The 15,618-nt window shown below is 39.1% G+C and overlaps 1 protein-coding gene across 6 annotated transcripts in view; it reads right to left on the bottom strand.

The window, feature by feature from the left end:
• Window positions 1–15,618, bottom strand: part of Su(var)2-10 (E3 SUMO-protein ligase Su(var)2-10) — a 29,500-nt gene that overhangs the window by 3,149 nt on the left and 10,733 nt on the right. For 3 of the 6 annotated variants that reach the window (XM_022073132.2, XM_022073133.2, XM_022073131.2), the window contains 10 exons: window positions 15,144–15,310; window positions 9,411–9,624; window positions 7,646–7,802; window positions 6,722–6,846; window positions 5,173–5,274; window positions 4,610–4,850; window positions 3,920–4,154; window positions 2,115–2,241; window positions 1,713–1,761; window positions 53–226 (listed from right to left, as the gene is read on the bottom strand). In XM_022073132.2, coding sequence (XP_021928824.1) covers window positions 53–226; window positions 1,713–1,761; window positions 2,115–2,241; window positions 3,920–4,154; window positions 4,610–4,850; window positions 5,173–5,274; window positions 6,722–6,846; window positions 7,646–7,802; window positions 9,411–9,624; window positions 15,144–15,310 — 1,591 coding nt within the window. The remainder of the gene's footprint in view (window positions 1–52; window positions 227–1,712; window positions 1,762–2,114; window positions 2,242–3,919; window positions 4,155–4,609; window positions 4,851–5,172; window positions 5,275–6,721; window positions 6,847–7,645; window positions 7,803–9,410; window positions 9,625–15,143; window positions 15,311–15,618) is intronic. The other 3 variants (XM_022073135.2, XM_087346826.1, XM_022073138.2) reach the window with 1 other exon arrangement.

Below are 15,618 nucleotides of genomic sequence, written 5' to 3'. Positions count from 1 at the left end.
TGTAGGAAAGTGAATTCACCATGTTTCATACCCACTCAGTTGTCTCACTGACCTGAATGTATCCCACTGCCCGAGGAACTGTTCACAGCCTGATTGGAAGAATCAGGCTTGTTTGTTGCATTTGTTTTCACTGGTGCTTCGGCTTCATCTTCAGAATCACTTAACGTTAAATCAATTACAGTCGCTTTCTTTTTTGGTTCCTCCTTTCGTGGAGGTTGGATAACTTCTGCAATGCAAAAACAAAGAACATCACACACATGAAGAAATGGACATAACCACAGTCAGGAAATTGGAATCTCGTGAAATGGTGGGTGCGTACGTCGCTAAGAAATGCCTGAATTGAACGATGGTGTAGATAAAACCTTAAAAAAAATCATATTTATACTATTAATGTATTACCATTACTGTTGCCCACAGAACTTCATCAACGTAAGATTTATTCAGTGACTCTTACCTACTCATCTTCTTTTCAATAAAGGAAACAAAGAACTGTAATCTGATGGTATATTCGCTCACAAGTTCGTTCATTCATCATGTTGGTATTACTGACTGTAGGAAAGTGAAAAGTATTATTTTAGGTTGCGCGCGCAACAAAGGAATGGACTGTTGTTCTTGAAACGGCAGAAGATATGGTTTGTTCACCGTTCAGCCACCTGGCGCGGCTTGTAGCCGGAGAATCTTTCATCAACTTCAGTCGCCGCGAAAGCTTCACCTCATTCTTTGTCCTTATTCCTCACTCTCATTCTCTACACCCTCTTCCCCTCCCTTTTGCTTCAGGGCAGCATTAGCAGTGTGAACACCTGTCATGTGTTGGAAGCCCAGTTCACAGGTTTCACTCTTCAATGGTGTCTTTCATCAAGAAAATCTTGCAAATCTTCTAGATCTAGAAGAAGTTTCCTCCATAACTACACCAGCATTGTCGCCCTCGGTGGACTAGTAGTTAGCGTGTTCGCCACTGGACCCAAGGTTCGCGGGTTCAATCTCGGCCAAGGTCGATGATTTTTAAGGGTGATAAAAATCCATAGCGCAACTTCCTTCGGAAGGGAAGTAAAGCCGGCGGCCCCATGTCGTAGATTTACGGCGTGTAAAAAAACCTTGCGAGCATGATACGAGATGTTTCGTAAGCAACATTTCAGCGGCCATTTCTCACCCAAGTCTCTCCTGATTCACTGCTTCACTGCGGCTCTGGCAGTCAAACCAGGAGTGAGTAGAAATTGTGCAGTCAGTGGGCTAGTCACTCACTACTCTTAAATGCACGCTTTAAAGACTATGAAACCTCCGAAAGGAGGCCCTAAGCTCCACTTAGGAGTTACAGGAACTATCTATCTATCTACACCAGCATTACGACGCCTAAGACAGCCCATACATAGCATTCAACGTTGTCAATTTTTATCCATACTACTATGCTGTCATCTTTATTGACAAGAGTTCTGAGGTCAGCCTGGTAGAATCATTTCATGGATGCAATCACTGCTTGGTCCACTGTCAGAAGTCAGTAAGTTCATTCCTGGATGAGAAGACGCATTGTCTATCAGCAAAAGTGTTTTCTGTGATAATTCTACCTCTTTCAAGACACCCAAACTTCTGGAATCTCCTTCCTTTGCAGTACAGGCCTTATGGCCTGTTACGGGCACTACACACGAAGACACAGACACATTCAGAGCATACGAGTTAGGTTCAGGACAAAATATCTCGAGCTAACAAGTACTTACCTAGTTCATCAGAAAGTGTCTCAATTTTCACTACAGGTTTCTCTTGTGGCTGAAATAGGAGACAATTCGCTTGAATGTAAATTCTCTATTATTACATATATATCGATGAAGCAATTACTACATAAAGACAAGCGCATATTTTTGTTCCCTGGAATAATGTGCCCCTTAAGCTACATAACGAGATAAAACCATACCTGCAGCCGCCCTACCAGTTATGGAACTTCTATTACCACAACACAAAAAGAGGTTACTGGTATCAGAAATGAAATATACATTTCAGAAGAATTGCCAATTTAATCAGATGTCAATTTTTACAAAGTTATCAAAACTATTTAGCCCAGAGAGAAGAGAAGTTCAGGAAAACTATTATAAAATGCCATGACGATGACAAAAAACACTCACCACTGGAGACAACACGCGGGTCTGTTCTTTCTTCACGATTAACGAAGACCAGGAACCATCTTGATGCAGCTGAATTTCATTGCCATCTGTTGAAAGTTTGCCAGACAGGAGCACTTGCTGAAAATATCTGACAGATACAAGAAAATTAAAAAACAGGACGATACTAACAGTAAAATTTTCCAGATATTCAGACACATTTTATTTCAGCTTCATTTATGGTGTCACTGACACCGTGTACACAGAATATTAGAAGCACCTTCTAATTTCACATGACACACACAAGATACACCATTGGAGATGAGTCATTCGCATGAACCACAAAAAGTACTGTCGATGCAATACGATGATAGGTAACTGAAAAACCATACCAACACGAAAGCACTGCCACGTTCTTTTAACGTGTGCACCGCTGATGATACGTGGAACAAGGCCACTTGAATGCAAGACTGAAGATTGTGAATTCTCTTCACTCTTGTCCAGTTTCACTCAACCGGCAGAGGATGTTCATCAACAAAGATTCGGCTAAATCTGGCAATGACCGCTGCCCAATACCCCATTTTGTTCACCAAGGCACACGCGGAGATGCAAAAGCAGGAAAGCAGAGCAATGCATGGGGAGACAAGCACACTGAGGCACAGGTTGGTCACGTCATGTTGAGCTTAGCATATATGCTATTAGACCATAGTTCTCAATATCAGATTCAGATCTGCCAATGAAGGAATTAATGTTGTTCTACGACATGAGCAAAAGGGGGGGGGGGGGAAGTCATTCTGCGATGGATTGGGCGTGGTGGCCCAGTAGAATGGCCACCGAGGTCACTGGACTTTTATCTGTGGGGTGACTTGAAGTCCGTCGTTTATGCAACACCCATAAACAATGAAGACGACCAATGGGAACGTGTGCAGAATGCATGCCAGATGATTCGAGGAAACTCTGGTGTGTACGAACGAATTCGTCAGTCTTGTGTACGTCGTGCTCGTGCATGTGTGGAGAATGGAGGAGAAACCTTTGAGCATCTGTTATAAAGAAACATCCCTGTCCTTATACTTGGCAATAAAGGCATACATTGAAAATTATTTTTGGCTATTATTTGGGAAATGAAACATTTGCGACTACATGTTCATAGGAACATTTTTTCTTATTTTTTATTTTGGAACACGCACACGAAGTTTGTAAACATACTTCTGACTCACCCTGTATATCTACCACCAATAAGAAATATAGTTCGTCTTTTGGGCTGCCATAATATACCGTCTGATCACACCCGGTAATGCTAAACAGTTAATATATGCAACACACCATACTGCAGTATTCACTAACAGAGCACACAACGCACTATCCAGGCTGTCTGTACTTTGAATCAATGGTCTCTAAACCAAGATAACACTGCACAACACATACCTGCTTACATCCCTCCCCATTCTACCCTTCAAATATGCCCATACTTATCAGTCACTTACACAGTAATAATTTTTATTAATGTTTTATCAGCTGATCAGATCTATAAACTCATAAATTCTATTTTTAAAAAGGAAGAATTGCCTCAGGCTCCGGAGTCGTGACACTGAGCGGACGAGAGAAGAATGACAGGTGGGTGCAAGGCAACTCAACAGAACTGCACGCAGCACCTCAAGACAAATCGTGTTGAGAAATTAGAAGTGTCGCAGACATGCAAAGACAGACAGAACTGTGTGGACGACTGCACATTAGGTTATGTTTACTTTTTCATTTATGGCTTATTTAGCAACACTTTCAACAGCTCACATTATACAGTGCCAAGTGACAGGATGAATAATACCACTTACCCGTCTATGACGAGGTTATCATACAATGCTGGCTTGTCACAAACTGGACACATCCACGTTGGCTTCCTCTCATTCATTTGCAAGTATAAAGATGCATCAAAACATTGCAAATGATAGCACGTGGAGGCGCGGCACGGCGTACTCATCCGCATCTTACCGAGCGGACATACCAGGGACACGCGTAACGAGGTAGTGGCTATCTCACAATCTGCGTCCTCTGCCAGCTTCTCCTTGACTGAAATACATACATAACTGTGATAGTAAATCCACTTTTAACCCTTTATTGTGGCGTGATTGATCCAAATCTGCCTTGATGTATTATGTGTAAGGTTGAACATCAAAGGTTAACAAGGAAAGGCTATTCTGAAAGCAAATCTTGTAACAAATATAGAAAGTTGGGTAACTTTATACCACTTAAATTTTTCTAAATATTATATATATATAATATATAACAACTCAAGAACAGCTGATTGGATTTTCATGAAATTTGAAATGCTATTAGAGGCTGTTCATACCTCTTATTTCCTACAACTGGTAATACTTGGTGAAACAAACAACACATTCCAAGTGTTATGTGAAAGTCTACTCAACGTTACCATTTATAATTCAATATATTGGTCTCCGGAAGAGAGAAAGAGAATCGGCCGACCCGCAGCTCAAGTATAATTTTACTACATCCTTTATACTTACTGAGACCTCTCGTGAAGTCAGAATGCCTCACACCTCTCGTCTTCAATCTCTGCAACAATTCTGAAGATGTCAACTTTCGAACTAGGTACACTGCAATAGCATAACCACGTCCATACTCTGTGTTCCATGACACAGTAATGTGGTTAGCCACTGTAGGACTCAGCTTTACCATGGTCGTAATGTTTACTGGGCGTGGTGGCCGTTTCGGTTCAACACCAGGCTTATTTGTTGGAATGGGGTTCTGGAGAAGAGAATACAGTAATATATCAAACTGCGCAATAAAACACTCAAATTAATCAATAACGCTTTGCTAATGCCCACATGCACTCAAATTATACACGTAAACAACGGTAAAAATTCGGGACTCGTTTCTTCAAAAAAACAACGCTAACAACATAACTTATTTACAGATGTTTTAACACTTCTGTGTTGGACTAGAGTTGTCTGGCACGTATCAACAAAGGAAAGGAATGGAAACTTGAACAAATAAAAAGGGTAAATTTTGCCAAGTGGGCAACTTAAACTCAGGTCTGTTTTAGAAATGTTCCAAACACATTACTCACAGGCAAAGGGCACATCTTGCCGTTCACTTTAACGCAGATGCCGGGAGGGAAGAAATCATCTTGCTCGCAAGATGTTTCGAGCAGGCAGAATCTCATCTGCACCTGTATAGATGAAAAATACTAAATATTACAAGTCCAAATGTCGAGCACATATCATAGGGACCTTGTTCATATCACAAAAATTATTTATGTATTCTGGAAGTGCCTTTTAAGAATGGCCACCCATCAACACATGTGTCTGCGTACACAAGAATTTCAAAATTTTCTCGTAAAAGTCATTGAATGATGGTAAATGATTAGTTACTCAGCTGCGGAAACTACAGCCAAAAAAAGATGGCCAATGGGAGATGAGAACCAACAACCAACAACAAATATGTGAAAGAGAAAAATAAAGAAGAAATAGACTACAGTCAAATTCGTTTTAGCAAAACCTCTGAATAATTTGTGTTATCTTCATTACCGCATTGCACCCACTGCTTTTATACGTTTTCAATGATGAATTAACAGTAAAGCCCTTCATTAAGTAGCAATCACAATGAATGGGCAAAATACAAATTGAAACTTAAATAAATTTCAACAGCATCATTCTTAATTAGAATATATCACATTTTCACACAAATTTATTATATTCCGTGGATCCGTAAGTTAGTCAGATGACAGGATGTGGAATAAGTCAAAAGTAAAGTAAAGTAAAGCAGTCCCACTACACACCATGTAGGTTGCTTGGGGGGAGAGGAGGTATAGCTCCTACTCATTCTTGACCTCGGCCCTAGATGGGGGTGAGTGGTCAGCATCACGCCCCGGCCGCACTTTACCCTCGGGAAAGGACCCCAGTACCCATTGGACAGGAGGCTGGGTGGGCCCCAGAGCCGGTCTGGACGCAGAGGCTAGAGGAAAAATCCTCTGCCCCCGTCAGGGATCAAACCCCGGTCGTCCAGCCCGTAGCTACTCACTATACTGACTGAGCTAAGTCACACAAAATAAAATGTATATATACAAATACAATGCAAAATATATTAAACTTTTCAAGTAGAACAAATAAAGACTTCACGTGTTAACACTGTGACAAGCGGAATTTGTCTGAAAGCGTTCTTGGTTATTCATAATGAAGTTCATAATGAGAACACGTACTCACATGGAAGACGCGACATCTGCAATCCTTTTCTACACGAATTTCTAGGTTTGACACCACCCATTATTCTAAAAATTTCTTTTGTAAAGTGAATATCTTTTTGCTCTTAGATGAATTACCCCTCAAAAATTATTCCTTCCTTCATTACAGAGTGAAATTTGAGAGTGTCAGTGTTGCTGACATGAAAAACATATATAACTGCATAACAAGCTGCAAATAACTTTGGAACCATTTTATTAATATCATTTTTTTCAAAATTTCATATTTACCGACTTCGATATACATTGGATAAGATTTAAAAAAATGTATCTTTTTTTTTATAGAATTGTGACTATTGTTCCAAGCGGTAAAACACGTTGTCAATAATACAGCTAAACACAAAACGTGAATGTAATGTATTAACTGCACTCACTGTACCTGAATAGCATACTCCATCTTTGTTCCAGGTCGCAAATCTCTTGAACTAGCGATATCTGTGGCTTGCTGAGGAGTGAGATGGAATACAAAATTTCCCTCCTGTAACCTCTGCGTGCCTTGTGGAACTGTGTGAAAATACATTTATTCATCAATTGCAGCATTAACCTTCGGGGGAGAGACGTGGACAGTTATTACTAATTTAAAATGATTTAACATGTAATTTTATAATTATTTCTTGATGGGAGGAGAAAATAAAATACCCAGTGCAATGACAAAGAAGCTGGGAAATGAACCTGATGATGGCCACATTTGACCGAAACACGTTATTCAATTGATTGGACTGTGAACACGAAAGAAATCAAGAAGTGATTACTAATTCAAGTTGCAACCAAAACGTAAACATTCAGTTCTCCAGCATACAGCACTGAACATTTCAGAAATTACAATAATTTGGAAGGGTATCAACATCAGAAATACACTAGGACTTAAAATCTAAAAAAAAAAATTAAGAAATATTGCAAGGTTTTATAATACTTGATACTTTTCAAAGATGGTTTTCAGGGGCCCGGGCGCAGTAGAGCCGATAACCCCCTCCCCCCCCCCCCCGAGTCAGAGAAAATCTTTCTGGGGGCCACATGTAATGCAGGCCTGGAGTACAGCATGCAATGGCTCCAAATACATATTTTTGAGAGATAAAATACTTCTCAAAGCATGTTCCACCATGCTGAATGGTCAGAAATGAACTCTTCTTATATAAGTATCAGCGAACACTGACACATATGAAGTGTAAGGACCCCATACATCCAATACAATATACCACAAAGGCAAGAGCTCATGTAACATGTTTCTACTAGTGACTGAGACCCTTACAGCAATGTTTAATTTTAATTTTAAATTCAGAAATAGTGTACACACTCTGCCTACCAAGGCTTGATGGTTTCAACAGTTCTCCCATCAAATCAAAAAAAGGTAGGTGTTTAAATCTGACATCTGGATGCACCGGATAGTTGCTAGCTGCTGAGGCGGGTGGAGATGCTTTCGGCTGGTACTGGTACATGTTACCTGGATACATACTGCGAGGCTGCAAAGGTAAACAAATCACATGTAAGATACTTTAATATTTGAAAAAACCTTATTTCACAACCACTTAACTTTTCTAGCTTTCACAGAAATAATAAGTTCTTTCTTCCTCTTTGATGTGGGAATAACGTTTTTCACAAATTATGCTCGTGCCAAAACTGTCGAATTCAAGTTAAAATCGGGAATTGGATCATGAGGATTTAAGAATTTCTGTGGCAGTCAGCTGATTCCAGTACATTTAAGCAAAAACTGCTTTAGTTCTGAGGACTACGCTCGAACATTTACAACGGCAAACATCTCTGTATTTAGTGTTTTTGAGTTTGATAGTCTTGGATGAATTAACTGCCTGTGATGGCCAATGTTATGAAGCAGCAATGACCAAGATGATGCTCACAACAGAAAAGTGTGTTATTAATGAAATGTTTCACCATACTGCCAGTGTCGTCATGGTTCAGCGTGAATTTCGAGTGAAACAAGAGTGCAGGAAACAACCAAGCAGGTCTCAAATAAACGGATTAGCTAACAAGTTATAAGCAACTGGGAGACGGATCGATAAGAAGGGTGTTATCAGTAAGAAGAAGTCTTGTAACTACACCAGAAAACATTCACTGTGTTCAGCAGGCACTGATGCAGTCCCAGAAAATCTGTAAAATGTCTTTCTCAATAACTCAACTTCAGACCATCATCGATATTCAGGTTAATCTGAGACGTTAAACTGTTTCCGTACAGAATTTAAATGCAGCAAGTCCTTCTTGAGGCTGATAAAGCCAACAGAACTGACTTCCGTGCATGACAATCAATATACAGAGAGCAATTATAATTTGTCTTTCATTTCATCTACATGCATGACCCCGACCCCGACACAACTGTGTCAAGACTTAACTATGACTGAAAGTGTGGAAGTGCTGTGAAGCCAGTCACTGAACAAGACTATAAGACACAAGAGGTAAAGAACTCAGAATGATGAGTTAGGTGGTGAGTGTACTCTGTGAAAAACAGATAAACACAGATAAAATTCAATGTTCAGAATGCAGTGGTGAAAAAAGTGTTGATCCATGCTCCAAGGCGCACACCCGCACTTTTGAAGATTGCCCAACATTACGCTAGAAAATGTTTACCACAGGCCTGATCATCCGATATGTATTACTGAAAAACACACACAAAATATCCCTAAATTCAACGCTTTCACAGAGACTCGTACTCAGGGCAGTGTCAAGTTTATGACCTTTGTTTCTTTAATATCCTTGCCAAAACAATAAATTTTGTTCTTTGCATTGTCCTATCTTGCTTAGTTTCCGCGCTAGAGAAACCACCCCCACCAGAATTCAAACTCAGGACAATTTTTTGGAGTTCTTTACTTTCTAAAATAGCCTAATCATACCACGTTTGGTGCAAATTGGTTCATCCATTCTAAAACATCTAAACAGTGGCCTAGTATTCTCGACATTCACAAAGTTAGGACTTTGTCAGAGGTGAGGGACAGGAAAGACAGAGTAGACCGCCCCAGATTCAATCTACCTCAAACACAAGAGTTCGACGCTTTGTCTACAGACCACAGTTCAACTTTGGCATATGCACCACCACTAGTTTACTCTATGTGAATACAAACCGGCTGAATCTGCCTGTCAGAACTTTGTCCGGTGTAAGCAGCTTGCTGGTAAACTACGTTTCGCTGTTGAGGCTGGGTGTGTTGCTGCATTGTATTATTATGAGCTGCCTGCAGGTCTCTGCTAGCTGCAGATGACGGTGCGGATGGCGCTGATGCTGCTGTAGCAGGATTTGTTTGTTGTTGTACGGGCCCTAATCCACTAGCCTGACCTTGTCTGGAAAAGATGTCATGGAATACACCACACATTTCTCAAATGCCAATGTATTAAATATTTGGGGGGAGGGGGATAAAAAAAAACAATATTTTGATGGCTGCAGCTGTAAAGCAGCTTATACCAGGCAGTAGAAGTAAGCTGGAAGTTACTGACAATCACAAACTGTACTTCAAAATTTCAGGACATGGTCAATCTAGTGGGTTTACAAATATATATTCTTTTCTGTGGACAGGAAACGGCTCAATGATTACTATCACTACCACAAATACCACTATGACGACGACTACTACTACTACTACTACTACTACCACTACGACCACCACCACCACCACCAACGCTAACAGAAGCAATGAAATGTAAAATGAAGATGGACTCCCATCTCTCACATTCAGATGCTGGAACCAGCAAAACAATCAACAAAAAATGCACCATATAACAAAATAAAAAAACTTAAATACAATGTTTAATACAGATATTAAAAAAACACCAGAAATGACAAATATGTTATTCTTGCCATGGGAATGACCCAGCACTCCAGATTTCCAGATCTGTAGTTCTTTTTACCCTCTTGTCATCTGCATGTTCACCGAGTAACAAAATAAACAATTTATATAGCAGAGTTATAATTAATGCTGACTGAACTGCATTTTATGGATTTAAGGTAAGTATATAGACAATTTCATCAGATGGTAGTTCGGTTTTGGATCACACCCATAATTTTTATGCACATCACTTCAGTGTGCACCACCTAGTTTGGGTTCCACTGCTCTATAGGACCAACCTAACCTAACCTAACCTAACCTAACCTAAATAACAGTCAATGTGCACCAAGCAATATGATGTGAAGGCATGTGAACAAGCTGTGGAAGCAGAGCTCCACACAGTCTTAATCTGATCTGTACATAAAGTTTGGATGGTTATCTTCACATTACGTGTGACTTTAACGCCAGGAAGAGTTTCTGTACATGCAGATCTGGAAGACAGATGGATGCAAGAGCCTGCAACTGCCCTTCCGCACACGACTCGTCTTCTTACTTTGGTTGCCACAGGATCAAACCCAGTAGCGTGCAGTTACAGCTTGAGATATAAATTTGGGTATGCGGAAGGATATAAAGGGATAATTGGTGCAGGTTTTAGTCGGGGAGCAAGAGTCTCCAAATCACAGGGAATATACGGGGACTGTGATGGTTGGAGCGGCATTTGCGCCAAGGATGTGAAATCTCTGGGGTTACCTTTGAGATGCCCCCTTTTATTGCGCCTCGAGACAAACTGTCATATAGCCACTTACTCTGATCGGAAGGCAGTGCGATGATTCGGCTGTTGTATATGTACTTGAAATTTGAAGGTACAAGCAGAAACTGTCTGCTTGACTTGAACAACCAAAATTTTTGACAGCCCGCACCAACGCAATCCCGCTATAAATACCCCTGCAACGTAACTGTTCTTAAATTTTGAATTTAATACGGCGATTCGATTCATCGCCCAAAAAGTCACCCCATGACGTCGGAAACGCGCCGAAGAGTTTATATAAACCAGATTAATATGCCAAAGCCTGGTTTACCCCTTATCTCAAGGTTCAGCCCGTTTGGGAATCGACCACGAACCTGGACTGGCACAAGCCATTTTGTAAGCAGTGGTAAACAGGAGGGGGGAGGGAGAGAGAGAGAGGGAGAGAGGAAAAACCAGGCAACTGCCTGTCAATTACTGACAAACAGCTCAAATGTCATATGCCTTCAACATTTAAATATGATCTATGTTCCAATATCTGAGTAACAATCTCCATGGTGTAAGCCGCACAACACATTCCCTAAACCCACGTGGAGTTTCCCATTCGCCATGACTAACCAGTTCAGCTGAGTCAACTTTAAACGAACAAATTAATCAATCAATCTTGAATGAATACAATAACATGTAAATAAGAGTGACTGTAAAGCAACACAACCCATTGCTGGTACAACTTCATTTATACAAAAAGTTACAAATTATATCCATATACAAGAATTACAATTATGATCACGACCCCAATCTTTGGTAACACGTTTGATGCGACACACTGATGACCTGTTTGAGTCATTTGTTAAACACATCATCATCGTCATATTCATCAAGTATTAGGCCAAGTGGCCTGTTACGGTTTTATTCCAGATTTTTAACGGCCTTCCCAGGCTTCTCTTTCCATTCGACGTGTAGTTCAAAATATTGAATATTTTGTTTTGGTTCTTCTGACATCTCAGAGCTATAAGCCAAGCAACTATAAATTCAGAAATCTGAGAGGAAACACATTTCGTGAAACAGTACAACCAACACAGAATTCTTGAAACATTTCTATTTGAAGTTTGAGGTTTTCATGGCAGTAAGGATGATGGTGCCAAAAACCCGGAACATTGACATTTCTATTGTCGAGTTTGTGGTATAATCTCCTGCTCCATCGTGCTGAAACCATCTGTCTCACAACTTCCAGGAGAGAAATTTCCTGTTCAATTGTTTGCAATGTTTGACACACACATGCACACAGTTTTACTTACAAAAAGATGGGCAATTTCAGGCTTACATGAAATTCCATGCCATGCTCTGAATTTTAATTTGTAATGCATGTAAACTAAGCACCCCATACTTGGTTAACATGACTATTAACATATCCGGTGGTACGCAACCTAGCCTCATCTATAGAATTAACTCTATCCTTCTGACCAACTGCTGATATGAAAGAATTTTCTTTTCAGTCCACGCATGACTTGTGCACAAGAAGGATAACATTTCAAAATATTTGTGGCCTTCTGCACATTTACATATGACAATCCACAATTTTTATCAGAGACTTTCACGGAGACAAAAACAAAGATTCATACGTGTCCACAGATTCATCAATCAAAATTCATGTCATTTACACGTCCTGTGTGACAGAAACATTTTTATCGAAGAAATATTATGACGTTATTTGTCAGTTTTACCACAAAATCCATACAAAAAGCAATCTGGCAGGCTGAGTAAGAATGTAATGTTAAATAACATATGACAATCACCATCAGCTGTTCATACATAACTTTAGCAAACTAAGGATAGACCAGATAAGTTAAAACCTATATGAGATTGTGTATAAATATAAATAAATAATATATATATGTGTGTTTCAAATTCAGCGGGACAGTTTAAATTCATCTGTAAATTTGTAACTGTTTCTAATACAAAGAAAGTAAAGGGATATGTTTTTGTACAAGAATCAGACAATACAGTGACCTACTACCAGTATCTAATAAATAGGTCACACAATATGGTTATAAAATATGTTAACAGTAAAGCCTAATTACGTGGGATCTTAGACCAATCTATATTTTCACAAGATTTTATTGTACTACATTAATCAATTTCAACCAGCAGATTCAAAAGCCACCTTCCACCTACTCGGCAGAGACAGAACAAGAACAAATACAACTTCACAGTGCTTTCTGAAAATCTTTAAATCCAATATGCCAGATATAAGCAAAATATGTTCACTTACTCATGCAGAATTTATCGGAGCACAAAGAATCAACATTACAGATCTCTGAATATTTTAAGGAATACCAGTAGTTCAGCTGAACTGTAAAAAGGTTTAAAGGGTGTCCAATTAAATCTAAATCGCTACTTAGACATGCTACATGGTAACACAAAACTGAACAATAAAGTCAAGACAAATTTATACATCAATTAAACTTTCTTATCAAATATAACTTTGTTTTCATTCCCATAATTATGAAGCACAGGCAACACAGAAAAGCTTGAATACTGAACATCCTCATTTTAACAGACAAAAGCTTGAAACCGTGTGGAAAGTGCAGTGGCAACAGCAGTGCTGAAATTCTATACACAGACACAACTGGCCGCCCCTTCAACGGCAACAGACACAAATAACTATCACAGAACACAATGCTGCTGGGAGATGAGCACTGATAAAACTATCATACACAAATTTAACATAAGTTTTCTCTTCCTGTGACAAGCGGGCTATGACTTTACTATCACTGGCATAATTTTGGTAAATGTTTTCTCACACATTAGTCAAAGGTCAAGGTCAAGATGTTAATAAGCAATATCATGAGCCCCATATAAAAAAGAATCTCTGCCCACGAGCTTTTAATTGGTACAAGAATGAGCACTATATTTTAATTAAGACCAGAGTTATGCACATTTTAGGGAAAATTTAATATATGCGACTTCCTAAAAGATCCAACAAGCTCATGAAATGTTAAGATCAGAGTTCGTAATGAAAATATTGTCCCTGAAGTGTGTTGATTTGATATGGAATGACCCAACTGACGTACAAAGGTATCACAAATGTGGAAAAGCAAAACTATACTAAACTTTCTTCAAAATATAAAACACTTCAGGAAAATGGGGGAAGATAACTACTGTAGACATCAAACATTCTGCACACTGCTAGATGAGTAGAAGACGCAAGCAAAAAATTTAAAGAAACATGATAGGACGCCTTCTTTAAAAACTTTACTGAAAAGAGACAGCAAAATCAACACATGAAGATTGCCGTCATCTGGATTGTCGCACCATGTAGAACATCCACCAGACTACACGACGCAACAACCCAAAAGACAGCATTCTTCAGACTCACCGTCATGAAAACCTCAAACCTACTCAACGCACGAAGCTTCCCAGCTACATGTGCTGTAAAACATTTTCATAGTACAAAGAACACCAATTTGTATTTGAAACATGAAGTAATATTTGTAAGAGAAAATTAACCAAAGGGACTTATAATCCATGCACAATCAATGAACTACACAAGAACCAAAATCCTCAGGTGTAAAAACAGACAGCAATCCAGAAAATTACATTCTCAAGCTCAGGCAGAATAACTTTCTTACAGTCGGTTTATTTTACCCCTTCAGCATCAACTTCACTGCCTCTAACCTCAAACAGCAGTTCCATACAAAAAATACAAAACTGCAGAAATGTATTATTAATGTGATCAACACAACAACCTCTTCGTGAAATTATTTTCACCGCCAACCCAACTGATACTATCATTTCAGGCGTTAACAAAGCGTTTCCAATTGCATACATTATATGGCATCAAATGGCAGGACGTGGAAGCAGTCACAGCCCATTTCAAACCTCAATTTCTGTCTGGAGGGATTTCAGTCACGTTAATCACAGTCAGTCCCAGGTATGTTAACACCAGTTAATAATTTACATTGCAAACGAAACTCGATAACAGACCCTAGATGTGCTGCAGAACATCCATAATTTACTCCTTTACTTGCAATGAGGAATATTTTATGATTACGTTTCTTTAAATGTTTCCACTGTTTATGACTGTCAGGTAAAATGAATATAAATTTATAAAAAAGTAAAGATCAATTTTAACGCACTTTTAAAACAGCCAAAGTAAAATGTAACCTTTCTGACAGGAAAGAAACATATGTTAGTAATTAATAGTCCTAATTTTTGTTCAGGTCAGCTGTGACCTTACTTCCACGCTGCCATTACCTGTACCTCTCTAACAAAACAGTACACGTACTTACTGAATAGACTTATATAAGTCCTTAATCTTCATCTGAACAGGAGTAGACCGTAGTCGCAGTAACTCCACAGCTCTAGCCTGTAATTCAGTCTTCCTCCCTGATTTGTTACGACCAGCAAAGCCTAAAAGCATCTGAAGTTCTGACACTCTAAAGCTTAACACCATATTCTGCAAAGAGCAAGTAACCACATTTTAGACGCAGCCATGCAACCACAAACGACGTTATGTTTATTTTAAAACACATCAAGCCTAGACATTTGCCGACATACAAAATTATTCCAGCTGTCAGTATTAGATATGGTTAGAAGCTCTTGTATTTTTTCATACATATATTTATTCTTCAAGTCTATACACAAACCATTTTAATATTGATGTTAAAAATTAAAATTGATATAAATATTTCGCGCTATTCATCGTTTCCTCGATGTTACAATTTGCGCTATATATTACATGTTTTGATGTCTCAGCATCATCTT

The sequence above is a fragment of the Zootermopsis nevadensis genome, unplaced genomic scaffold (assembly GCF_977971745.1).
Source record: "Zootermopsis nevadensis isolate Lab colony 2312 unplaced genomic scaffold, Znev_1.0 Znev_ptg000010l, whole genome shotgun sequence".
Classification (NCBI taxonomy): domain Eukaryota; kingdom Metazoa; phylum Arthropoda; class Insecta; order Blattodea; family Termopsidae; genus Zootermopsis; species Zootermopsis nevadensis.
This window is presented reverse-complemented; position numbering and strand designations above follow the sequence as displayed.